We start from the raw sequence: 27533 nt of genomic DNA on the forward strand, positions 1-27533 counted from the left end.
GGCGTCTGGCCATCTTAATCTGTCTCTTGTCAGCATCTCATTTGTCATTGGATTTCCTCATTTGCGGCCCGTATCGTCGCTAGAATGTCTCCATTTCCGTCTTGCACCCACTTATATAGTTCCTTTATTCAGTCTCGCGGTACAACGGTCATAATATTTGACCTCATTGGTGTAGTCTCAGCTGGTGTTTTTCTCAGTTTGGAACGATATTTTATATTCGTTGGTTGCTCCATATTCACACTCACGACTTTTATTTGGCTACAGGAGACAAATCTGTTACAGTTTTGTGTGTCCGATACTTTACGCCTCTCCTCGACCTCTGTCTCGGCACACGTTTCTAGCGCTCGTTGCCACTCAGGTAACGATCAATTTAACGAACTGTTTATCGGTACCTTGTAAAATAAGAACTGAAGGACAGAATATCTCTATTGGGAAGACTGTAAAGTGAGTCAACCAGCAGAGCGCCCGTTTAGGCGATGCGACGGGTCCATTTTGGTTGAGGCGGCCCCCGCACGTGGTGAGTGTAGCCGTAATCACCTGTGGCGAGCTGCGGCTGGGAGGCGTCGGCGGAAGCGGCGGGGATCCGCGTGCGTCACACACGCCCTCGCCTCCCCACATAAAAGCCGCCGCCGCCTAGCGCGGCACCCACTGCCTCGCTGACATCTGACAGCACGCGGGTCAGCTGCCGCGTGGGTGGTAAGCGCTCTCCACTCTTAGTCTCTACTTGAATCAACAGTATTTCCACTTCTAACGTTCCACCTGCCCCCCCCCCCCCCCCCGTTTTTGCCAACTAGGGACAGTGTTACCATTTCAGCTACTTCTCCTTCGATATTTTTAGTTTTTTCTCAAACATTGTTTCATCCTCTCACCACTTCTTTTCTCTGCTCCGACCACTTCACACCTTTTCTCTTAATGCTCCTCTCTCGGAACCCTTCTAAAAGTAGCATCTTCCTTCTGAAAATAGCTCCTTCTGTTATTTCTTTTGCTTTTGTATTCTGCATTTCTAAACCTTACTTATCTTCTCGCTTCCTTCTTGTAGTTTATCTTGCCAGAGACACTTGAAGATTTGTTTTGTAGCCTGCACAAATGACCAAAAACTATAAACCTTCTAATCCTTATTGTTTATCTTATTTTCCTTAAGAGTTTTATGTTTTCCAACGTTCCTTCATATTTTCCAGGCCTCTCCCCTTCTTATTGGAACTAAATTTTTCTATCATTTTTCTTCTCTTAAATAATTCTAGTTACTATAATTTATAATTATCTGTTAAGTGTTTACTTGTATAGAGGAATTCTGGTTTCACTATGATGTAATTTTTTATTTGTGTATTTCGTGATATTTAATTTTATTTTCCTCTGACCGGACCAAATATCTCACGAAATAAGCGTCAAACGAAAAAACTACAAAGAACGAAACTTGTCCAGCTTGAAGGGGGAAACCAGATGATGCTTTGGTTGGCCCACTAGATGGCGCTGCCATAGGTCAAACAGATATCAACTGCGTTTTTTTAAAAATAGGAACCCCCATTTTTATTACATGTTCATGTAGTACGAAAAGAAATATGAATGTTTTAGTTGGACCACTTTTTTCACTTCATGATAGATGGCGCTGTAATAGTCACAAAAATATGGCCCACAATTTTAGACAAACAGGTGGTAACAGGTAGCTTTTTTAAATTAAAATACGGAACATAGGTACGTTTGAACATTTTATTTCAGTTGTTCCAATGTGATACATGTACATTAGTGAACTTATCATTTCTGAGGACGCATGCTGTTACACCGTGATTACCTGTAAATACCACATTAATGCAATAAATACTCAAAATGATATTCGTCAACCTCAATGCATTTGGCAATACGTGTAATGACATTCCTCTCAACAGCGAGTAGTTCGCCTTCCATAATGTTCACACATGCATTGACAATGTGCTGACGTATGTCGTCAGGCTTAGTCATTGGATCACGATAGCAAATGTCCTTCAACTTTCCCCACAGAAAGAAATCCGGGGACATCAGATCTGGTGTACATGCGGTCCATGGTATGGTGCTTCGATGACCAATCCACCTGTCATGAAATATGCTATTCAATACCGGTTCAACCGTATGTGAGCTATGTGCCGGACGTCCATCAAGTTGGAAGTACATCGCCATTCTGTCATGCAGTGAAACATCTTGTAGTAATATCAGTAGAACATTACGTAGGAAATCAGCTTACATTGTACCATTTAGATTACCATCGAAAAATGTGTAAGATGGCAAGAACTATGCCCCTTACACGAAGTCATCAAAGATCACCGAACTCACGTTGAGCGAACAGTTAGGGCCGAACAAAAATGACTGACAAGGCACAATGCATTCTGTAGAGGGTATAGTATGGACGTATTGGAATAATTAATGTTGGGTGATGGTTTTAAAGTAATTCACACGACGTGAAAACTTTGTGGAAACGCGTCGATTTACTGGAGGCTAGTACATCCCAGGGAAGTATTCAGAGTTGACATTGGCGGACGGGTGGGGCGCACGAAGGGAAGCGACAATAGGCGGCTTAGGGCGGCTCAAACTCTGAGAAAGCGGTAACGGGGCGCGGCCTCCAGCTGCCTTCAGATGAGTGACAGTGAGTGGGTGGTTGAACCCATGCTGGTGTACCGGGAAGCAGATCGAGAACTTGTACGCCTGTTGATAAATGTCCATTTTCAGTGAAACATGTGAGAAAGCCGCACAAAGCTATGGTGGAGTGTGTAATGGTCGCCTAGTCGTTGATATAGCTAATTGCTGTAATCGCACTATTTCACTCCCGTTTACGGAGCTTGTTAGCACTTGATGTTTGGTTGGCGCCATTAAAATGCGTTGTAGTAATCGCTGCTGCTTGCTGGATCGCTGCTGTGTCTCGATGCTGATGCTGGCTCTAAATCTGGTTGTCTAGGGTTAAAAACATGAGGTCCCGTGTTTTTTATGTGCTTTTGATGATAAAGAACGAGCGAAACCAACAAATATGTAAACCTCAAATATTTATTACTCAGGTGGCCATCTTAATTCCACTGTCCACCAAAGACCATGACACAAGACAAAGTAGTATTTCCGTTGCATGTTCTTTGCATTGTTTATCCACCTCAAACAATAACACACAAACACACTCTACCAAAGTGACATTCCGACTGCCTCCTCGACCCTTCTTGCTGCTTGTATTTATAACATTGTCAAAGAACTACTAAAAGAGATATAGTTTATAAGTCACAGGAACATCTGTTATCATAATTTGTGCAGATAAGTTATTAATTTGCATCGAGTGACATAATTTAACATGTTATGAAAATGACAGACAGATTTGTTGACTTGACAGAATAATTCTCTGTTACAAAAAGGCCATTTTTTAGAAGTTTGTCAATTGACTTCTCTAATTTGCATAAATAAGTAAGTAACATGAATTATTAAGAATTACATTGGTTTTCGTCTAAAATAGGATTGATTACGTGAATACTGAGTGAAAACGCTCCTAGTGAACAAATAGGTTTCACTGGGTGATTTTTATTTAAGGGGATCCAAAATACCTAAGTTGGCTACCATTTTTCGTACTTCATATTAATTATTTCAGATAAACTTAGTGTTTTTGCATGATGACATTTGCTGTATCAGTGATCAAGTGATATTAACTTTTGTGTGGGTCAGTTATTCAGTATAATTTAATGGGTTGACTGTTTATGGAGACATGTTGTGCAATCATTGTTAACATACACAATAACTCTTCTATAATCATAAATACTCGTTAAACTGGTTGAATGTGGAGGGTATCACATACTTCATTAAAGTAAAGCCTTTAATATGTTCCGTTACAAGTGGTCAACAGATGCCAAAATATGCGTGTTCATGACTATAGCAACTTCACGCTGAATTCACGGTCCGCAGAGTCTGAAGTAAATCAGGTGAAGAGTGACAGAATGAAATACGCCAGCCTCCGATGGGAATGTAGGACCAAGGAATTTGAAGTGCGCTTCTGGGAGTCAGAATTCCGGAGAAACTGGTGTTTTGTGCAGACGCTAACCTTGATGGGTGGCCTGGGAGGAGCTAAATAGCAGAAGTTGAAAGGAAGGGAAATTTTGTGGGAATTTGTTCACTTCCCAGAGCAGGCATTGGCCAGCACTGGGAAGCGATGCATAATTAATGCGACTTGCGCTGCAATTGGTGTAAGTGATTTTCCTGGAGGGGGAACCGAGGCAAAGAGCGGACTGGTAGAAGACCCCGTAGAGGTCTTCCATTCCCAGGTTGCCTAGAGCGCAGACGTGGCGTTCTTTACTCAGCTTGCCTGAGAGAGATTGAGCATCTCTGCAGTTTAGGACTTAGCAAACGGAACAATTGAGCTTGGAGATAGAAAGTTTTCGTACAGCTATGTACTGAGCAAGATAGCTAGGAGTGAACAGACGAGCACAGCCTTGCAGCACCACAAGGTCGGCTGACGTCCACACAACGACGACGCCCCACCATGCTGAATTCTGGGACACTGCGCCCGCTCCGGCTTGAGTTAGACCATTGATTAATTTGTTGGATCACGTCAGCAAAGGTTCCATGAGGGTTTCATGGGCCGTGTATTGTAGAATTCTTCTCGTTCTTTGCATTATGCCTGGGTCAGTCGATAGGCATTACTTTTGATTTATCGCGCTTTACTCCACACAAACGCAATTTGTTACAATTGCCTATTAGGAGAGTCATGTAATGTGATGATTGAAGGTTGGGAGTTAAATAAATTGGTGCTAGTCGACTGCATCTGTTTTCAGTCAAGTAGTTGAAATTCCAAGTCACTTTCTTAATTAATTTTATGTTCAACATTTGCATCTGGTGTTCAATAGCTGAATATGACATCAATGTGCACCCCTTTTTAATTAAAAGTGATCAATTCTGAATCAATTAATGTCAACACTGCCACCGCATTTCAATCAGGAGTCACAGGGTCTTATTACTTTCTTTGCGAAATCCGATATTGTGGCAGTTTTGCACTCTTTGTTGATCTGTTAGTCAATTAGCTGGGGTGAACACACGCCAAAACCAGATAAGTGACGGGTGGGGTGTTACAGTTGGGGGCCAATTATCCTTCCTCCCATAATACCGCACTACACATTAACCCACCAAGGTCGCTGATGTTCCACTTGTCGCAACCATCGTGGATTTTTCGTTGCCCAATAGTGAATATTATGCCGGTTTACGTTACCGCTGTTGGCGAATAACGCTTCGTCGCTAAATAGAACGCGTGCAAAAAATCTGTCATGGTCCCGTAATTTCTCTTGTGCCCAGTGGCAGAACTGTGCACGACGTTCAAAATCGTCGCCATGCAATTCCTGGTGCATAGAAATGTGGTACGGGTGCAATCTATGTTGATGTAGCATTCTCAAGACCGACGTTTTTGAGATTTCCGATTCTCGAGCAGTTTGTCTGCTACTGATGTGCGGATTAGCCGCGACAGCATCTAAAACACCTACTTGGGCATCATCATTTGTTGCAGGTCATGGTTGGCGTTTCACATGTGGCTGAACACTTCCTGTTTCCTTAAATAACATAACTATCCGGCGAACGGTCCGGACACTTGGATGATGTCGTCCAGGATACCGAGCAGCGTACATAGCACACGCCCGTTGGGCATTTTGATCACAATAGCCATACATCAACACGATATCGACCTTTTCCGCAATTGGTAAACGGTCCATTTTAAGACGGGTAATGTATCACAAAGCAAATACCGTCGGCACTGGCGGAATGTTACGTGATACCACGTACCTATACGTTTGTGACTATTACAGCGCCATCTGTCACAAAGCAAAAAAAGTGGTCCAACTAAAACATTCATATTTATTTACGTACTACACGAATATGTAATAAAAAATGGGGGTTCCTATTTTAAAAAACGCAGTTGATATCCGTTTGACCTAGGGCAGTGCCATCTAGCGGGCCAACCATAGCGCCATCTGGTTTCCCCCTTCAAGCTAGATGAGTCTCGTTCGTTGTAGTTTTTTCGTGTGATGCTTATTTCGTGAGATATTTGGCCCGGTCACTGTCAATGGACCACCCTGTATATATTTCTATTATATTCAATTGAAAGAAGGTATTGAATAGGCCATAAAATATCAACAAATTTTTAGAAGAAAAAAATAACTTAGTGATGTAAGGTTGAAATTCGATATTCTGGAATAAAAGTACCAATACTACTACTAATACTAATAATTTACTTCATGCATATCTTAAGATACACAAGAACTGGGAGAGTGTCAGCCACTGCTCATTAGTATAAATATCATGACATTTACTTGGAATAATTTAGGGAACAACGGAGAATGCAAATCAGGATGGCTTGATTTCGCAAGCACTTCTGTGTTCCCCATACATGACCAAATGTTATACTCTTCATTTTGCCGATCACCAAAGACCGGAACACGAAATTTGGCGACAATGTTAATCCTTCTCTGTATGTTCATCGGTTAATGCTACACATTTTTGACAACAGTGGATGACTGGTGGAGATCTTGGTTGTAGGCTGGGTCAATTTTGGCTATTCCGCAAAATGTTCCTCATCGAAAATCCATTCGTCGTCATTCTAAACACGTGTTCCACCAACAATTTCTCCTTCTGAGGAAAGAGGAACAAGTCAATGGGTGCCATATCACGAGAATGCGGAGAGTGGTGGGGAGAAAGGGGGGGGGGGGTAGAAAGCATGAATGAGGAATTCGTTCTCGTGGAGGTAAACCCCTGCCGAAAGCTTTGTCTTTACAGCCTCCCGCATCGGCCTCAGGAGATTCCGACAGTATGCTCCTGTGACGGGTGCTCCTTATGACCGGAATCTGTTGGCACGGCAATGAGACAATCACAAAAACTACTGTGAACCAACTTTTCATATCATAGTCGGGTCTTCACCCTATTCGAGTGTGATGGATTTACAAGTTTCCACTGTTTGGTTTGCTACTTTGTCTCTGGGTCATGGGAATACGTGTAATACTCGTTCATAGTGACTGGGTAGCTAAAAAATATGGGCCTGACACAGCTGCCACGTTTCCACTGCTACCTAGGTTCGAAGGGCGTTTTTCAGTAAGTGTGAGCAATGGAGAATCCAGCAGGTGGTGAGTTTCGTCATCCTCTAAAAGTCGTGCAAGGTAACTGTTTTCTCTTTTTCCATTGTCGTCTGGAATGTGATACGCCCCCCATCTAGCACCAGGGCCTCACTTCCGTTGCTAATCACGGCTCTTCACAGAGAGGTGCTCCGCTATTCGGTTCTTCGTCATTCACATTTTTTACTTGACTACACTGGTTGCTCCAAGTAACAGTGAGTCATATGGTAACGCATTGTTGCCGCACACATCTACCAACTCATCATGGAGTGTTATGTCGTCGTTTCTCTTCAAATGCAGAAAACTAGTTACCTAGAACTCAGTGCTCAAATTTACCAATGAGGGTGCACCGTTCCGTATTGACCTCTCTAGTGACACGCTTCGGTACTGTGGCACGTGGATTTCATTGATAAACAGGCCTGCGCATATAGACACGAAAATAAATAAATAATAATAATATCGTAACTCATTCGAGGTGACCGATGACCTCGCTGTCTGGTCTCCTTCCCCAAAACAACCTCCAACCAACTTATTCGAGGTGACAATTAAAACCATACGTGTGCTGCTAGTCCTTGTATTTACAAATTTCGGAAGAGTTTCGCAGACTCATTTCGTCTCTTACTAATAACTAAAATTAAGCTTTTGCTTACCCTGAGGTGACATAAATCATGGGATGCCTCCTAATATTGTATCGGACCACCTTTCACCCGGCAGCAGTTCGACGTGCCATAGACTCAGCAAGTCGTTGGAGGTCACCTGCAGAAATACTGAGCCATGCTGCCTCCGGAGCCGTCCAAAAATTGCGAAAGTGTTGCCGGTGCAGGATGTTGTGCACGAACTGTTCTCTGGACGTCCAATAAGAGTTCAGCGATTCGAGTGGATCGCTCGAACTGTCCAGAATGTTCTTGAAACCGATTGCGAACAACTGTGCCCACTGACGCGGCATCGTTGTTTGGGAGCATGAAGTCAACGAATGACTGCAAAAGATCTCCATATACACGAACGTAACCATTTCCCGTCAATGGTCGGCTCAATTGGGTAAGAGGACCCAGTGCATTCCATGTAAACACAACCCACGTCATCATGGAGCCAGCACCAGCTTGCACAATGCCTTATTGACAAGTTGGGATCTGCGCCACGCCCGCACCGTCTACTCTTACGAAATGAAATCGGAACTCATCTGACCAGGACACGGTTTTCCAGTCGACTAGGGACCAATAGAGATTGTCACGAGCCTAGGAGAGGCGCTCCATTCGATTTAGTGCTGATAGCAAAGGCACCCGCGTCGGTCGTCTGCTGCCACAGCACATTAATGACAAATTTAACCGCACTGTCCTAGCGGGTAAGTCCTTCGTATGTCTTGATATTTCACGCAGCGTTGTTATCTGTTAGCACTGACGACTATACGCAAACACGGCTGCTCTCGGTCGTTAAGTGAAGGCCATCGGTCACTGCGTTGTCCGTGGTGAGAGGTAATGTCTGAAATTTCGTACTCTCGGCACATTCTTGACACCGTGCATCTCGGAAAATCAAATATCCTAACGATTTCCGAAATGGAATATCCCATGCGTCTAGCTCCAACAACCATTCCCAACAACCATTCTCGTTGTGCGGCCGTAATCGCGCCTGAAACCTTTTCACATGAATCACATGAGTATAAATGACAGCTCCGCCAATGCACTGCCCTTTCATACCTTGTGAATGCGATACTACCGAGATCTATATACGTGCATATCGTTATCCCATGACTTGCGTCACCTCTGTGTGCGTTGATACTTCATGGTAGATTAAGACTGTGGGTTGGATCGGACATCGAAGCCGGGACCTTGTGGAAGTAATGCTGCGAGGACGTGTCGTCAGTCTTGTTTGGCTGGTTCACTTCGTAATACATTTGCCAGGGAAATATGAAAGTCACAGGTTCGAATCCTGGTCTGGTACACAGTTTTAATCTGTCAGCAAGCTTCATATCAGTACACAGTCGGCAGCAGAGCGAAAAGTCTATCCTGAGTTTGCTAATGATACTCCTCTCAGACGTACATGCTTGGCTACTCTGACTGAATGCCCTTTATTTACCTGCTGATTCATTTGCGAACTTTAAAATTCCAGCCGAGAGTGATATACGAGACACTTCGCTTCGGACGGGAAGAAATGGCTGCAGCTGCGACGTACCATGTAGCCGTCCTGGCTCTGGCTTTGCTGGCGGCACCTTCTCTGTCTCAGAAAGCTGGCCTGGGCCCTTGTCCGGAGGTCGACGTCATGCCCAATTTCAACGTGTCTGCCGTGAGTATCCCAAATAGTACCGCAGAGCTAGCGCCACAAGCTCTAGTACATTTCGCCCGATTTCAGTATACACTTAATCACTCGGTCGTTTCAACTACAGATGCAAGAAAATATGTAAAATACTTCACTAATTTCGCTCGTTCCATTGCAGATTAAGTATTTCATAGAATTTTTAATGTACGTCTCGCTTCACGAAACTACATGCATTGCCACATTCTTTGAGGTTTCTGGTCTAGTTAGCATCGTATGTATGTATTGAGATCTGGTGCATATGATTGTTTAATCATTCTTTTGATCGACTCACAACCAACAATGAAAGGTGTATGTTCCTGACCTCGAGTTCTGACGAGAGTTAAGAACAAGTACTCACCAGTCTAAAGAATAACTCGAGACTCGTTTCCACTGAAGGATAGCTCAAAATGTGTTTCTAGACTCGTTAGCATAGCGTTAGAACGGAATATCGATACGACGCAGAAAAAAACTACTGAAGCAATATTTTTCCCTTACTGTTCAATACGTGTATCGAAGAAGCAACAAAGGAAAGAAATACAGGTTTCGGAGTGGGATTAAAATTCAAGATGAAACAATATCAATGATAAAATGGAAATGTCGTGTGACGAGGGCCTCCCGTCGGGTAGACCGTACGCCTGGTGCAAGTCTTTCGATTTGACGCCACTTCGGCGACTTGCGTGTCGATGGGGATGAAATGATGATGATTGGGACAACACAACACCCAGTCCCTCAGCGGAGAAAATCTCCGACCCAGCTGGGAATCGAACTCGGGCCCTTTAGATTAGCATTCCATCACGCTGACCACTCAGCTACCAGGGGCGGACGTATCAATGATAAGATTCGCTGATGACGTTGCTAGCGTCTGTGAAAGTGGGGAAGAAGTACTGGACATATTATATGAAATGAATACAATACTGAAAACGGGGTATGAAATGAGAGTAAATCGAAGAAAGACGAGGAGTATCAAAAGTGATATTAGTAAAAAATTTAACATCAAAAGTGGGGACAACAAATGGACAAAGTGATGGAGTTCTACTACGTTGGAAGCAGAGTAATATATGACGGAAGTAGCAGGGAGGATGTAAAAAGAAGACTAGCACAGTCAAGGAACGCATTCTGATCAAAATAAAAGCAGTTTTAACATGAAGAAGAAATTTCTGATAATGTACGTTTGGAGCGCAACATTTTAAAGTAGTGAATCATGGAGTCTGAGTAAACCGGAAAACAATCAGAGCGTTTTAGATGTGGTGTTCTTGAGGGATGTTGAAAGTTGGATGAACTGATAAGATAAGAAATGATCAGGTTCTCCACAGACTCGGCGGGGAAAGAAAAATATGGAAAACACTGACAAGGAGTATATTCGGAGTGATACGGCATATAATGAGATATCAGGAAATATCTTCCATAGCACTGGAGGGAGCTGCAACGGTTAGAAAGTGCAGGAGGAGACTGAGACTGAATAATATCCAAGAAATAATTGAGGATGAAGAGGTTGGTACAGGAGAGAAAGTCATGTTGGGCATTATGGAACCAATCATAAGACAAACAAAAAATAGATAATAAAATAATAATTCGTTCCCTTTAGTTGTAACGTGTGGGAATTTTTTCGTGTGATAATCAAAGAAGCGACCGTTTACAGTGCTAGAGGAACTGAAAATACTTCCTTTGCACCAAACAGTTTCGCTAAGATCATCATCGCTCTCCTACCCCGTATTTAACATTACTTAAGAAAACTACAAGAGGCGGTCAAGATTATCCGATAATAACATTTACATTAGTTTTGGATACAGCAGCTAAAGAAAGTTTGCCTCAGTCCACTCAAAGATCTGTGTTCTAATTAAGATTTCAGTTAACACAAAGTTTAACTCTGAGAATTTTGCGTTAGGTAAATCACTCGGGATGCTTTTCCTCCATCAGTACCTTACAAACATTTCTTAAACCACCCATAACATGCAGAAGCCGTAGTGCAAACTACATTTTAGTACAGTTATGAATTGTAATATGCAGGTGCACTCTTGGCTCATAAATCGTTTATCATTTATTTGTCACTTTAACACAATCTGTCTATAAATTTCAACTTTTTTTTTTGTTTCACGAACTCTGTAGTAGGTTCCTCAATAGGGCGACGTGGCGTAACGCTTCAGAGCATCCAACCATCCTGATCCAAGTTGCCCGTGGCCTGCCTTTCTCTCCGCACTGATTTCTTGAATAATTCCGAAAGCAAACACATAGGCGACTACAATGTCCTTCTCCTATACATTGCTGCGTCGCTTCACTCAGCCATCTATGAGGCGTTATTTTAATTTCTAATCTTCCTAGATATCAATGTGGCTAAGATTACGTGAAACAAGTAAGTAAATGTTATAAAGAACTTCTCGAAGTTTGTGTTTCAACAGTCTTGGATGGACGTCGATGGACAATTCCTAAATGCTATCAAAGAAAAATCATTACACTAGAGCATAATAATAATTATGCCCTGAAAGTCTGTAGATGAGCCACCTATTTAATAAGTCATGGTTCCAAGATACCGAAACGAATTATTTGCAGAATTTATAGCGAACATCTGTTTGGGCTCCGGGGAAAAATAGGAACACACGAGGCAGTACTGACCTTACGACTTATCGTGCAGAATATACTGAAAGAAGGTGAAACTACATTTATGGCATTTCTAAATTTAGAGAAAGTTTTCCACAGCGTTGAGTGGAATACACTCTACGAATTTCTAAGGTATCAGGTATAAAATGCGAAGATCTATGGATTATTTCCACAATTCGTACAGTAAGTACACAGCGAGGTGCAGGACTTGAAAGGTGGGCAGTGGCGGCAGACAGGTCTGCAGTCTAGTCCCGATGTTATTCAGATTGTTCCTTGAGCAAGCTATGAAGTAAACCAAGGAGAACGTTGTAAAAGGAATAAAATTTCAGGCAGGAGAAATAAAAATCATTGTTTTCCCGACGACATTGTCGGAAAAATCAAAAACCTATGAAGATCAGTTGAACAGAATGGACGGCGTCTTGAAAATAGAGTAAAAGATGAACATCATCAAAAGTAAATTATTTATTGAAATAATCAGTAACCAGGTGCACAAAAGAAATTTACTTTTCTTAACCGGCTTCAGGCAGTACCCATCTTCAGAATATTATAATTATTGCATTGATAGTGGAAAATAATGTGATATTTAAAATCTTCTGGAAAAGTGCCTGAAAGAAATTTCAGTATCTTAACCGGCTTTAGGCATTTAGTGCCCTTCTTCAGAAGGTTATAACTATCGCACTGACACTCGCAAATAATGCGATAATTAAAACCTTCTGGAGACGAGCCCGAAACCGGTTAAGAAAATAAAATTCTTTTGTGCAACTGGTTGTTGATTATTTCAATAAATACAAAAACAGTTGCTGAAGATGGATAAAACACTAATAAGTAAATTAAGCGTAATGCCATGCAAACAAATTAAATAAGGCGATGGTGTTAGGAAATGAGACAATAAAAGTGTTAGATGAGTTTTGCTATTTGGGTAGTAAAACGGTTGTCGAAATAGACAGAGAGACGGCAGGGTATTAGCCAAGACTTTGTTGAAGGAATTAATCCAACATTTCCATGAAACGATTTACGGTCCCAGTGGAAAAAAGAAATCAGCATCATCAGAGGAGAGTTCTAATCAGTTTCCTAGAAACCACTGAAATGTCTCAGACCCAGCACGATTCTCACGTAAAAGTCAAGAATTTTCCACGAAGTCTGCGTTTTAAAATTTATTTTTTAGCAACACAAATGGAATCTTGCTTAAGGCATATGTCTACAGATACCTAATGAAATGGTCTGTTAAGATAAATGAAGAGTTTCTCCCCAAAAGTGGCAATGAAAGGAAGGTGTGGAAAACTGTAGCTGGAGTACTGGACAGGATGATATGGTGGGTTAAAACATCAAGGAATGGGTTCCATGTTTCTGGATGAAGTTGTACAGCACAGAATTATAGCATACAGAGACTAGAAAATGTATAGCAAATTAATGAGGACGCTGTTTGCACGTGCTACTGTGGGAAAGTGAGATTATATGCTTGATCCCAGTTGTAGATGGTTAATCCCATAATCAAAACTAATGGTAGTATTTGTGTTTGCTGAAAAGCATTATCTGAAAAGCAAGACAATAATTTTTTCACCATCTCGAAAGGAAAAAGATCTCATTTCAGGAAGGATGGGGAACAAAATCGGTAACAGCTTGTTCGAAGTGACAATACCAGCCGAGTACAAACCTGAAGAGACTTCAGGAAGTTTATGAAGGCTTAATCTGGATCACTTATGGCCTAGCATACATCTATCTCCCCGGACATGATTCCATGTTATCTTAAGCTCTACACCATCTCACTCAGTACCAACGTTTCCGCCCATCTGCCATATTTACACCAGTCTCCTTTTTCGGTACTTGTGTAGCCTATACAGAATAACATAATTGTAGCAGTCACACATTACATCGCTACACAACAGACACCAGGCGTTCCGTGATAACTCTAGAAATCTACACTCCCGGAAATGGAAAAAAGAACACATTGACACCGGTGTGTCAGACCCACCATACTTGTTCCGGACACTGCGAGAGGGCTGTACAAGCAATGATCACACGCACGGCACAGCGGACACACCAGGAACCGCGGTGTTGGCCGTCGAATGGCGCTAGCTGCGCAGCATTTGCGCACCGCCGCCGTCAGTGTCAGCCAGTTTGCCGTGGCATACGGAGCTCCATCGCAGTCTTTAACACTGGTAGCATGCCGCGACAGCTTGGACGTGAACCGTATGTGCAGTTGACGGACTTTGAGCGAGGGCGTATAGTGGGCATGCGGGAGGCCGGGTGGACGTACTGCCGAATTGCTCAACACGTGGGGCGTGAGGTCTCCACAGTACATCGATGTTGTCGCCAGTGGTCGGCGGAAGGTGCACGTGCCCGTCGACCTGGGACCGGACCGCAGCGACGCACGGATGCACGCCAAGACCGTAGGATCCTACGCAGTGCCGTAGGGGACCGCACCGCCACTTCCCAGCAAATTAGGGACACTGTTGCTCCTGGGGTATCGGCGAGGACCATTCGGAACCGTCTCCATGAAGCTGGGCTACGGTCCCACACACCGTTAGGCCGTCTTCCGCTCACGCCCCAACATCGTGCAGCCCGCCTCCAGTGGTGTCGCGACAGGCGTGAATGGAGGGACGAATGGAGACGTGTCGTCTTCAGCGATGAGAGTCGCTTCTGCCTTGGTGCCAATGATGGTCGTATGCGTGTTTGGCGCCGTGCAGGTGAGCGCCACAATCAGGACTGCATACGACCGAGGCACACAGGGCCAACACCCGGCATCATGGTGTGGGGAGCGATCTCCTACACTGGCCGTACACCACTGGTGATCGTCGAGGGGACACTGAATAGTGCACGGTACATCCAAACCGTCATCGAACCCATCGTTCTACCATTCCTAGACCGGCAAGGGAACTTGCTGTTCCAACAGGACAATGCACGTCCGCATGTATCCCGTGCCACCCAACGTGCTCTAGAAGGTGTAAGTCAACTACCCTGGCCAGCAAGATCTCCGGATCTGTCCCCCATTGAGCATGTTTGGGACTGGATGAAGCGTCGTCTCACGCGGTCTGCACGTCCAGCACGAACGCTGGTCCAACTGAGGCGCCAGGTGGAAATGGCATGGCAAGCCGTTCCACAGGACTACATCCAGCATCTCTACGATCGTCTCCATGGGAGAATAGCAGCCTGCATTGCTGCGAAAGGTGGATATACACTGTACTAGTGCCGACATTGTGCATGCTCTGTTGCCTGTGTCTATGTGCCTGTGGTTCTGTCAGTGTGATCATGTGATGTATCTGACCCCAGGAATGTGTCAATAAAGTTTCCCCTTCCTGGGACAATGAATTCACGGAGTTCTTATTTCAATTTCCAGGAGTGTATGTACTACGAAATTCGGAAATAAGACAGTTGCGTTTGCCTGCTACGAAGTAGCCTCAGATACAAATGGGGTACTTCGGTAAAAACCAAGGGGAAGGCGGAAAATCTTACTTCCTACAAAAACTGCAAATGATACAAATATCATGACCTTCACTGAAGCTCCAAAGAAACTGGTATAGGCATGCGTATCCAAACACAGAGACATGTAAACACGCAAAATACGGCGCTACGGTCGGCAACGTCTATATAAGACAACGAGTGTCTGGCGCAGTGTCGGTTACTGCTCCTACAATGGCAGGTTATCAAGATTTAAGTGAGTCTGAACGTGGTGTTATAGTCGGCGCATGTGCGTTGAGACACGGCATCTCCGAGGTGGCGATAAAATGGGGATTTTCCCATACGACCATTTCACGAGTGTATCGTGAATATAAGGAATCCGATAAAACATCAAATCTCGGACATTGCTGGCGGCCGGAAAAAGATCCTGCAAGAACGGGACCAACGACGACTGAAGAGAATCGCTCAACGTGATAGAAGTGCAGCCTTTCCGAAAATCGGTATAGATTTCACTGCTGCACCATCAACAAGTGTCAGCGTGCGAACCATTCAACGAAAAATCATCGATGTGGGCTTTCGGAGCGGAACGCCCACTCGTGTACCCTTGATGACTTCACGACACAGAGCTTTACGCCTCCGCTGGGCCCGTCAGCACCGACACCGATGACTGGAAACATGTTGCCTGGTCGGACGAGTCTAGTTTCAAATTGTATTAAGTGGATGGACGTATACGGGTATGGAGACAACCTCATGAGTCCGTGGACCCTGCACGTCAGCAGAGGACTCTTCAAGCTGCTGTAAGCTCTGTTATGGCGTGGGGCGTGTGCAGTTGGAGTGCTATGGGACCCCTGATACGTCTAGATACGACTGTGAGAGATGTCAAGTACGTACGCATCCTGTCTGATCACATGCGTCCATTCATGTCCATTGTGCATTCCCCCGGACTCCAGCAGGACAATGCGACCACCCACACGTCCAGAGTGGCTGCGGGAACACTCTTCTGAGTTTAAACACTTCCGCTGGCCACCAGACTTCCCAACATGAACATCATTGAGCATATCTGGCATGCTTTGCAACGTGCTGTCCAGAAGAGATGTTCTCCGCTTCGTACTCTTACGGATTTATGAACAGCCCTGCAGGATTCATGATGGCAGTTCCCTCCAGCGCTACATCAGACATTAGTCGAGTACGTGCCACGTCGTGCTGGGTCCCTTCTGCGTGCTCGCGGGGGGTCCTGTAGATATCAGGCAGGTGTTTCTTTGGCTCTTCTGTGTAGAAGCTCTGGCGAGAGTAGCAGCGTGATCATAGAGACACACGTACGTAATATCTGTGTGGCATTTATATCGCTGCTTAAGTTCTCTCAAGGTCGAGTGAGCTTTTAAAGAACGAACTTCCTGTTTCACGTATGATGAGTGCGTGTTACGTGACCTACAGTCACAATCTGCCTGTCATTAACAGACAGAGTCACGAAGGAACCGTCGACATGGAACGCATTATACCTAAGTCATAACATGCACTGCCGTCAGAGTAACAGAATGCGGCTCGTATTACTGAAACTGAAAATTTATTGTTTTTCTATGGCGACCGTAACTTACTCAAATGTAACTATATACTCTGAGCCCTATGCGTAGCACCTGAAGTTTTGAAACAAATAGGCTTTATATGCCAAAATCATGAATTTGATGATGATGATTTTTAAATATACTAGGTAATTAATGGTCATAATTGTACTATTAATGTGTTTTAGTCGCAAGTTAAGCATAGTATGGATTTAGTTTCCAAACGAAATTACGAACATTGTGTTATAACAACATGAAAAACTTAGTGAAAGTGGAATGAAAAACCCTATGTGCCACAGTTTAGTACTCGGCAAAAAGGTAGTAAAAGTTCATTCTACAACATGGAACAAAGCCAAAGGTGCAAATTTCAATTTTAAATATTTGATGAATAGTTTCGAGTCGGGACCCATCTTCAAATCATCCTACAGGACATAAAATAAAAATTACAATCATGGACAATACAGGTGTTACCAAATGATTAACCGCACGTCAAAAACGCAGAACTTATCGTTTGACCTGGCAGTCAATATGGCATTTCCTAAAATATAAGAATCATATGAAGATAAACATATGCGAGTAACAAAGTGCAAATATACAGTTGCAGAGCATACAGACAACTGGAAATTTACTCCTCCAGCTGCGTAAGGAAACCTCGGGAAGAGAGTGCCATAACAGGATTTAGGAAATACCTTTCGTATTTATTACAGTTTTGTCCAGTCGCCAAATCACGACATAATAACAGTACAATAAAATTAACATTTTTAAAGTCTGTTCCAAAAACAGTAAAATACTTAAATTCAGCGCAAAGCAAAGCATAGCAGCGGTACATGCGGCACATAAGACAAAGATGTAATCCAGCGTGGGTACGTAAAAATCATTAAATGTATGTGGTCATTATTTGTCACGTAAGTATTGCTTCTTTTCTTCATAGATGTGGCTTGTAATTTTCGTGGCAGGTAGTAGCATTTTCTTGTTGTCCTCTTCTCCTGCTCTTAACTACATTACGGCTATTTCTGTCTAACCACAACCACTGTACTTTTGATGTGTTTATATTACAAACTGCTGCTTTCTTGAAATCTAAGAAGTCAGATGCATTCATATTGCTGACGATAAATAGCTTAAATTGCCTTGATTCCCGTATCAGGTCCTTTACATCTTGTGGAACAACATATTTGGTAACTCAAGAACAACCATTTTGCCCAGATTTGGTGTAGTTTAGTGATCAGTAATGAGACTTATCTCCTGTGCTGGACGAGCTTTTGCGGGAATAAATTTATTGCTTGAACTTAATGTATTCATTCTCTCCATTTTTCAACTTTTTCCTTCCTTCTGCTACAGTACCTTCTCTTTTAATATATCGTTTTTACCGCTCAAACTGTTACAAACATTTGCAGCCTTCGCCATTTTGTCTAACACTGAGGAGTATGCGCACGGAACGTACATTGAAGGGCTAAAGAAACTGGTACACTTGCCTAATGTCGTGTAGGGTCCCGCGAGCACGCAGAAGTGCAGCAACACGTTGTAGAATGGACTCGACTAATGTCTGAAGTAGTGCTGGAGCGAACTAACACCATGAATCCTGCCGGGCTATACATAAATCCGTAAGAGTGCGAAGGGCTGGAGATCTCTTCTGAACAGCACGGTGCAAGGCATCCCAGATATGCTCAATAAAGCTCATGTCTGGGGAGTTTGGAGACGAGAGGAAGTCATATACTATGATAAAAGCCTGTTCGATTTTATATAATTGGTAATGCCTGTTTCTGGTTTAGCGACGGTTAGGGGAGTAGCTCTGAAAAAAAGAAACTATTTCTTTATTTTTAACCTAGAGCTGCTAGTCTGAATTTGGTGAACCCTAATGCATTGAGCAGTTTTAAGAAAAGTTGGCTATACCTGGTGATGCAAAAGTATACAGCATGATTCAGGTTATCTGTTCACCTGAAATACTACGTGAAGCCTCACATTTTTTAATTCTGTTTTCACCAAGATTAACTGCGTAAAGTCCTCACTAAATGACGTGTAGTCCCTTTTCATATTACATAGATATCGCTATCAGCTTCACTTTTTCAGATAGAACTTTAGTAATTTCTGCTGCTAGTATTGTAGTTCCAAACCAGACGAATTCAACGGCTTTCACTCTTCCAAATCCGATAAGTAGTTTCGAAGAAATTACAATATTTAGAACTTTGTATTAACGTGTTTCCAAAATGAATGCGATTGCTGTCTTATGCGAAAATTTCTTATTCTTCAGTAGGACTGTCGTGCCAGATCGATGGGTTGCTCCCGACTGACGCACTAACAGAATCTATTTACAGAAGCGGAATAGTGGAGAAAAGTTTAATTTAAAGCCGACATTAATCACACCTGGCTGTATGTGGTTGGACCTACACTCTATATGGAAGACAAAGGATTGATGTCTAATGACGATTCGCAAGTTAACTGCAAATTTCTGTTCTAGTATCTGCCGCAAACTTGAAAGAAATGTGATCTGTAAACTAAAATTCGAATAGGTTTGCAAAACAGGAACTGAGGTGCAAACATTGTTAAAGAGCAACATAGCGGATGAGTTTAATGTCAAAGATACACAATTAGATTTGAAAATGAAATCAGCAGCACCGGCAACGGAAAGGAAATCGTAAAAGAATGTCATGAACTCTTGCTTGAAACGTTCAAGACTGCTCTCTCTCGATTGCATGGATGTCTTGGGGATCATCTAAGAAATTTAGAGAATTACAAAATAGCCAAGCATCTTAGAGCCACACATCTAGCATCATTTTAAAATCCCATACCTTATAGATTGGAAAATATGCTTGTTTACGTATTTGTATATTGACAGTATTTGTGTATTAGTTCGTGCCGGGTCATTTCAGCGTACTCGCGGGGGCCCTTCACAATATTAGCCAAGTGTACCATTTGTTTGACTCTGTAGTGTGTATTTGCTTGGTGAAATCCTTGTCCAAGATAAAACCATAAACAGTGGACATTAGGAAAACGTGGAAGCATAGTTTTCTTGGTCAGTTCACTGTTCTGCTTGCGAATGGATAGTAGCTTTAAAGCTCATTGACGTGGTTGCACCAGCCCTGTTCATTTTATAATTTATGATAGTGTTTCGCTTTATCTTTGTCATAATACCACCTTACCAGCGTACGGAAACCTCCTAATATTTTGTGGAGAGGCATCCCGCAACACGTTTATTTTTCCATTTGAGCGCTAGAACCGATGCCTCCCTAAAGAAAATATCATGCTGCTTGAGCGTCCTTGTTTAGAAAATTGTAAATTGATGCCTGCTGCATCTTGAGGTCAAAATATCAACTTCTACGGCTATCCTTCAGCCGGCAGCCGTGTAGCACAGGGAAAAATGATTCGGGTAATGGAAAACCAGCGCCCGTACGGTACGCGGCCGCTGTCCATACGGCCGATCCATGTGGGCCCATATGGCGTACTAGCATAGTGCTGTATGTGTCAAAATTTCATTTATGACACCTAGTTTTGGAAATGTGCACCGTGTAGTTCAATACGCGTTTGCAATCGCAAGTGTTACGGACCTCTGGTCAAACTGAGGAGAATCCTATGTTATCATTGCCGCTACTGCAACATTGTGATGTTTTAAATACCCTCGGATCGTTGGTACCTGTGGATAAATTTCATATTAAGTTTACCCCATATAGCAGTGTCTAGGAGTCTCAAATCAGACGAACTTGCAGGCCAACTGATAACGCCTTTACGTCCTATCCAAAAATCAGAAGAAAACTAAGTGAGCGCATTTTGCTGGCCACAAGTAAATAGTGAGCCGGGCACCCATCATGTTGCTACCAAATACATATTTAAAGTGATGGCGAACTGGTTAGACCACTGGACTCGCATTCTCAAGGATGACGTTTTCAGTCTGGGTACAATCATCCAGAGTTGGGTTTTCAGTGTGCCCCCTAAATCGCTCCAGGCAAATTCCTGGATGATTGCTTTGAAAGGGCACAACCGATATCCTTCCCCTTTCTGAAGCTTCCAGAGCTTGTCCTCTATTTTCAATGAACTCGATGTCGACAGGATGTTAAACCCTAATCCTCCTTCCTTTTAGGAGAGCCATTAGCATTTCGGTAAGAGATTGTGCGCATATTTTACCTGTTAAGATTCCTTCAATGAAGTAAGAAGCAACAACTTAGTCGGCAATAATGCTGTACCAAATATTCACATTCCACTGCCTCTGATATTCCACCTGTGTCAGCCAGTACGTGTTATCAGCGTCCAGCAGTGGACATTTCGTACATTCAGCTTTCCATGATTTGCAATGTTCCCTTCCTCAAAGTCAACTGCTTCCGGCAGCTTTCAAAACCAAACTCTCCCAACGCCGATAACTTTCATTATTTTGGGTCCCCAGCCCCACTATAAAAGGTTCACCGTCTGAGACTAGGTGAATTATTCTAAACAGAAATCAGTGGCCCATCTAACAATCACGAAGACCCCGCGTCTGTTCTAAGGATTGTCAAAACGTATGGAAACCAATGTTGAAATACAGACAACATACAAAAACCTAGTCTATCGTCAAACAAAGACTATGGTGGACGCTGAAGATGAAATAACAGCACATAGGCCGTTTAGTACTTACAAGTGGAGAGACTAACTGTTAAAAGGATATGGCAGTATAAATTAAACGCGAAAGTTTTTCTAATCACATCCTTTAATATCCGTTTCCATCATTTTACCCTTTCACAAGTAAGATTTCCTCTAGTCTCTGTATTTATATGACCCAATAAACGCTCCTTCTTTACACTATGACAAATAAGATATAATCTAGCATTTGTTACACCCATAGATACTTCCAATCCTTGCTGACAGCAAGTAGAATCCACAAATTACCCGTCCTCCAATCTTGACCGATCAGAGTAACCTGTTCCCACTCGTAATTAAGACTACAGTAAGTTTACTTGGCGCTTTACCTTCGGCAGTGAGTGCTGCGCCTCTCTGATCTCCACCGGTCCTTGCTGAAGTGTCCTCACGTCCTCTGGGTTGCCTCCAGTTCTTCACGCCGCTGTCACCACTTCACAATTACACTGCCGGCCCGAACTCCAGACCAAAACTCACTGCCTTCACTACTCTTTCCCCACTTGTACTCCACTACATCACTCTTGGCCTCCGCCCTCTTATGATTGGCTATCTCATAAACAACCTCAATGACGAGCTGTCACTGGTCACTCTGTTCCATGTTATCCCACTGCCTCTCTCGCTTCTTCCACATGAATTTCCCTGTATAAAGGTGGACTGGCAACAACAGCTATTAGTGTTCAAGGGAAAGCAACATTTGGTATCCGCCAACAAACCTCCATTCCGGTTTACAAAACAGCCTCAGTGTCCTCACAGCCGCCATGGTTCTACAGCGACTCCAGGGGTTGGAAGGTATCGTGACAAACACTTCCGAGAACGGCCAAACCTGGCCATGTCCAGCATTTGGCAGCTTCCGAAAGAACTCAGTTCTACGTTTGCAAACCAGCCCCGGAGTTCCCAGAGCCGACATGGTTCCACAGCAACTCTAGGGGTTGCAAGGCGTCTTGACAAGCATTTCCGAGAACGGGACGAATTGTCTGTGTCCGGTATTCTCAGGATTCTCGTCACTGAATGTGAGTGGGCGGACGGTCATCCTCTCCGTCGCCAGAAACTACCATCCAGCCAGCCACTCTCCTCGAAAGCAGCAGGCTTTCCATCCGCTCCCTTTGATTAAGGCGTGAGCAATAGCGAGATTAATCTTATCTCCAGACTGTAGTCCCAGTAAATGAGCGAAATTCTCCTGATGCTGCATCAGAACCGAGCGACAGAATTCCATGTATCTCCTTCAATACCACTGGTTAATCTGCTGGTGAAGTGACAATGGTTGGATGGAAGCTGATTGAGAATAACACTGGGCTTACTTATTTCAGAGGCACTCCTACGTGCTCTGCAGCAAACATCAGGATTAACAGCAACATCTCCAGACCATCCATTTCGTTCGCTCCCCACGCTGCAGGTTTGTTCCTTAGCTCCAGTGTCGTATTCCACTGCCCTTCCAATAACCTTCTTGCATATTCGCTAAATTGTCATACAATTCATGTGTTTTCTTCATGCCGCTTCTGCGCCCTCTCGAAGGGAGATGTTATACCTAAGTAGACAAGAAGCATCAATTCCAGGTTGAGATGAGGGCAGAGGTTGCAGAGGCGTCCCAGGACGTTTTTCCTGATGTCGATGATATGGAGTGGCTGGGTCCAGATGTCTTTCCAAGTTGTTTATTCAACAGGACCATGGGTTGGGACCACACAAGATGGTGGTCGGTGGAAAGTCAGGAAGCAGCTTCCTCGTGCTAACACAAATACTTGACTTTTAACGGCATTAAATGGGTGGTGGCATTTAATGGGCAGCTAACTCATATTGTTGAAATTACACTACTGGCCATTAAAATTGCTACACAACGAAGTTGACGTGCTACAGACGCGAAATTTAACCGACAGGAAAAAGATGCTGTGATATGTAAATGATTAGCTTTTCAGAGCATTCACACAAGGTTGGCGCCGGTGGCGACACCTACAACGTGCTGACATGAGGAAAGTTTCCAACCGACTTCTCATACACAAACAGCAGTTGACCGGCGTTGCCTCGTGAAACGTTGTTGTGATGCCTCGTGTAAGGAGGAGAAATGCATACCGTCACGTTTCCGACTTTGATAAAGGTCGGATTGTAGCCTATCGTGATTGTGGTTTATCGCGACATTGCTGCTCTCGTTGGTCGACATCCAATGTCTGTTAGCAGAATATGGAATCGGTGGGTTCAGGAGTGTAATACGGAACGCCGTGCTGGATCCCAACGGCCTCGTATCAATAGCAGTCAAGATGACAGGCATCTTATCCGCATGGCTGTACGGATCGTGCAGCCACGTCTCGATCCCTGAGTCAACAGATGAGGACGTTTGCAAGACAACCATCTGCACGAACAGTTCGACGGCGTTTGCAGCAGCATGGACTATCAGCTCGGAGTCCATGGCTGCGGTTACCCTTGCATCACAGACAGGAGCGCCTGCGGTGGTGTACTCAACGACGAACCTGGGTGCACGAATGGCAAAACGTCATTTTTTCGGGTGAATCCAGTTCTGTTTACAGCATCATCATGGCCGCATCCGTGTTTGGCGACATCGCGGTGAACTCACATTGGAAGCGTGTATTCGTCATCGCCATACTGTCGTATCACCCGGCATGATGGTATGGGGTGCCATTGGTTACACATCTCGGTCACCTCTTGTTCGCATTGACGGCACTTTGAACAGTGGACGTAACATGTCAGATTTGTTACAACCCGTGGCTCTACCCTTCATTCGATCTCTGTGAAACCCCACATTTCAGCAGCATAATGCACGACCGCATGTGGCATGTCCTGCACGGGCCTTTCTCGATACAGAAAATGTTCGACTGCTGCTCTGGCCAGCACATTCTCCCGATCTCTCACCAATTGTAAACGTCTGGTTAATGGTGGCCGAGCAGCTGGCTCGTCACAATACGCCAGTCACTACTCTTGACGAACTGTGGTATCGTGTTGAATCTGCATGGGCAGCTGTACCTGTACACGCCATCCAAGCTCTGTTTGACTTGTAATCCAACACCTTCCATGAAAACCCTGACATGATAAGCAAATCCGGCAGTATGTCACATAGCTTCGAATAAATCCTGACATTAAATTAACCAAAGTAATACGATCAACGAGTGAGCAAATGGAATACCACAGACTAACACAAGAACGCCCAAATGCATGTCATACGTTCCCACCGTTAAACAGACGCAGTTCCGAGGGAAGAAATGAGAACAGAAGCCGAGAGCAGAACCGTGTTAAGCTAGAAGGCCCTACGATAAGGGACGGACACACACATCTCTGGCTGACCGCCATGACCACCACCCCCCCCTCCCCAGCCCATGTTAAAAGATAGAGCCCTCCAGAAGAACAGTATAGATCTTCCAATAACACTAAAAGAGCCACACCAGCTGCAAGTTTTAGCGTGAGACTTTTTCGCGTCTCTGTTACGTTGCAAACGTTAAAAACATTGCCCCACCACGAAAAGTATAATGTTTCTCATTGGATAGACAGAATTTTGGAGGTGGAGCTTAAGGTTAACATTGAGACCCTGATTGGTCAGTTGGAAACACAGGCAGATAGCTATTTTAAACCAACTTCAGTAAATTGTAGTAAGGAGAAGTTAGGAGAGAGTTGCTTCCAAGAAGGCGAGGTGTGTGGAGATGTGCCGCCCGCTGCCCCCTGATGCTGCCTAAACACCGACAAGGTAATGAACGCACGCGATGCTGCATTTTTGAGCGCATAAGGCTTGACTCAGAACTGCAGAAGCCTCATCTGTTACATCCCCTTTTTACGCAATACTAGTGTCTATCGTCAATTAAATCTCATGGTGTTCACATTTGCTACGTGAAGTTAAAATCTGAAACGCGATGATTTTTCTGTTATATAATTATTGAGAAGCCACAACAGCCACTGTAATTTACGACAAGTTAAATAAGTAATTAAAGATAATTGAGGGTCACTGTAGACCATTTTGATAGATACTTAACTTAAATCTAGATTATAGATGTGATATGGCATAGGTCATCCTTCGATCCATTGTAGAACTTGGAAACCCATTCAGGGAGTGTTCGTTCACATTTTTGTTGAATGCAGTTGGTTTTTATCATCCTGTATTAAAATATTTCCTTTTATCAATAGTGCAATTTATAAACAATGTTTTGTGAGTAGAATAAAATTTCCAAAGGCAAACTTAACTGCTTTTTCGACGTTATTTTACCAGCTAACTAAAAATAGAAAAGCCTTGAACCCCTTCCACTAAATTTAGTTAGTATTAAGATTCTTTTACAGGGAGCGCAGTAGAGCTGACACTGAAATCATTAAGTACTTGATTATATCATCGCTAGTCTCACTGAACTCTTCTGAACTCTACATGTCATGTGTGGTCTGGCGTCTCCTTACCAGCAACAGGGCCCAGGTTCAAACTAGTCAATTCCCTAAGAAACACGCTCATAGCGTCGTTGCGCGAAAGTGGTAGGGAGACACGACTTAGAACAAACAGACACCACGCAGAATGTTAAAGACCCAATGCCCAGGCGTAACAAGGCCGTTATTACGGCCAGAGGTGGTTGTTCGGGGGATCTATGCACCCAAATTGCGTGAAAATGTAACCACATTTCAGTTCTAGTAAAATATATTTGTCCAATGATTGCCCGTTTATCATCTGCATTTCTTCTTGGTGTAGCAATTTTAATGGCCAGTAGTGTATGAGCCTTCATTCCAGTGTTGGTAAACGTGGTATGTCGGTTTTCAAGGTGCTGAAGTCCAAATTATTGGGGTGCAGGACCTTCGAAAATACGGTTCAAACGACACCTTTGCTCGAAAGGCTTACCCAAAGTACACATACTGTTTGATTTAACTGTAAAGTGGGGTCACGCTTCTGAGTACTAAACAAATTGTGTTTGTTTAGAATGTCAGGGAAATTGAAGATTATTCCCTCTGATGATATACTCATGTCTGCGAAAACAGCAAACTGTTTTTCCCCATTCTTCATTTTCCCCATTCTTCATTTTCCCCATTCTTCATTTAACATTAACTCTTACAATTACAACGATGATTAGCATAAATTATTATTTTTGTAATAATTTTCCGAACTAAAAGTTGTTTCAAAAAGTCTACAAATGTCCAATTTATTAGACATTTTTCTGTCTGATTTTTTCGAATTTATAAAACACCGCTGCATTCCTAAACGAGCTATTTCAGAAACTTGTGTCGCCTTACTGGTCGTTGTGTGTTATGCATTGCACGTGAGGCAGTCTCCATTAAAATAATTATATAATCTGTGAAAAGGCTAGGCTCGTTAGTACAGATGTGATAAATTATTCAGTCCAATTATTGACATCAATTTCGCAATGCTCCCTTTTTCAGTACTCTTCTAAAATTTAAATGTCTGGCTTGCAAATTGGAAAATGATATCACCTTAAAAGAAAAAGTTACTGAATCATAAATCACTCATTGTACAATAACAAATGTGTATCTCATTGATGATACACTCATATCTGCGAAAATAATAAAACAAAACAGACAGATGTGAGTGAAATGAGCCGTACCCCATTAGTTGCGACATAACTACATACACAATGAAGGAACTTTAGATTAACGTTCAATGGGAAAGAGGCCATTTGACGGAGGTAGAAAGTTTGGACTGAGCAAGGAAGGTAAAGGAAATCGGCAGTTGCCTTACCAAAGGAGATCATTATCCTTACGATAGGTAGAGAAAGGGAACTACAGAGAACCTACCTCTGAATGGCCGGACGGCGTTTCAGTCGTGATCCTCCTAGACGCAAATCTAATTTACTAACTGCGGTACAACATCGCCCGCTAAACATCAGATTTACAGACTTACAGTACAGTGCATGATTTCTAGCTAAGGACCCAGCATGGTGTATAGTTCCCCCTGCTGCAGTCAGGGCTTTCAAACGTCATGGCACAGAGTTAAAGAGGATCAGTATATGATTCTTAGAAATCTCTCTGCACGAAGTCTGTATACGACTTCACATATCAACAAAAACGGTTGCTGCGACAC

General features: G+C 43.3%; 1 protein-coding gene across 1 annotated transcript in view; it reads left to right on the forward strand.

Moving 5' to 3' along the window:
• Window positions 1-653: 653 nt before the first annotated feature.
• Window positions 654-27533, forward strand: part of LOC124789958 (lazarillo protein-like) — a 49806-nt gene continuing 22926 nt past the window's right edge. Inside the window, exons 1-2 of the mRNA XM_047257493.1 lie at window positions 654-696; window positions 9192-9365. Coding sequence (XP_047113449.1) covers window positions 9234-9365 — 132 coding nt within the window. The 5' untranslated portion in view covers window positions 654-696; window positions 9192-9233. The remainder of the gene's footprint in view (window positions 697-9191; window positions 9366-27533) is intronic.

Source organism: Schistocerca piceifrons, chromosome 1 (assembly GCF_021461385.2).
Source record: "Schistocerca piceifrons isolate TAMUIC-IGC-003096 chromosome 1, iqSchPice1.1, whole genome shotgun sequence".
Lineage (NCBI taxonomy): Eukaryota > Metazoa > Arthropoda > Insecta > Orthoptera > Acrididae > Schistocerca > Schistocerca piceifrons.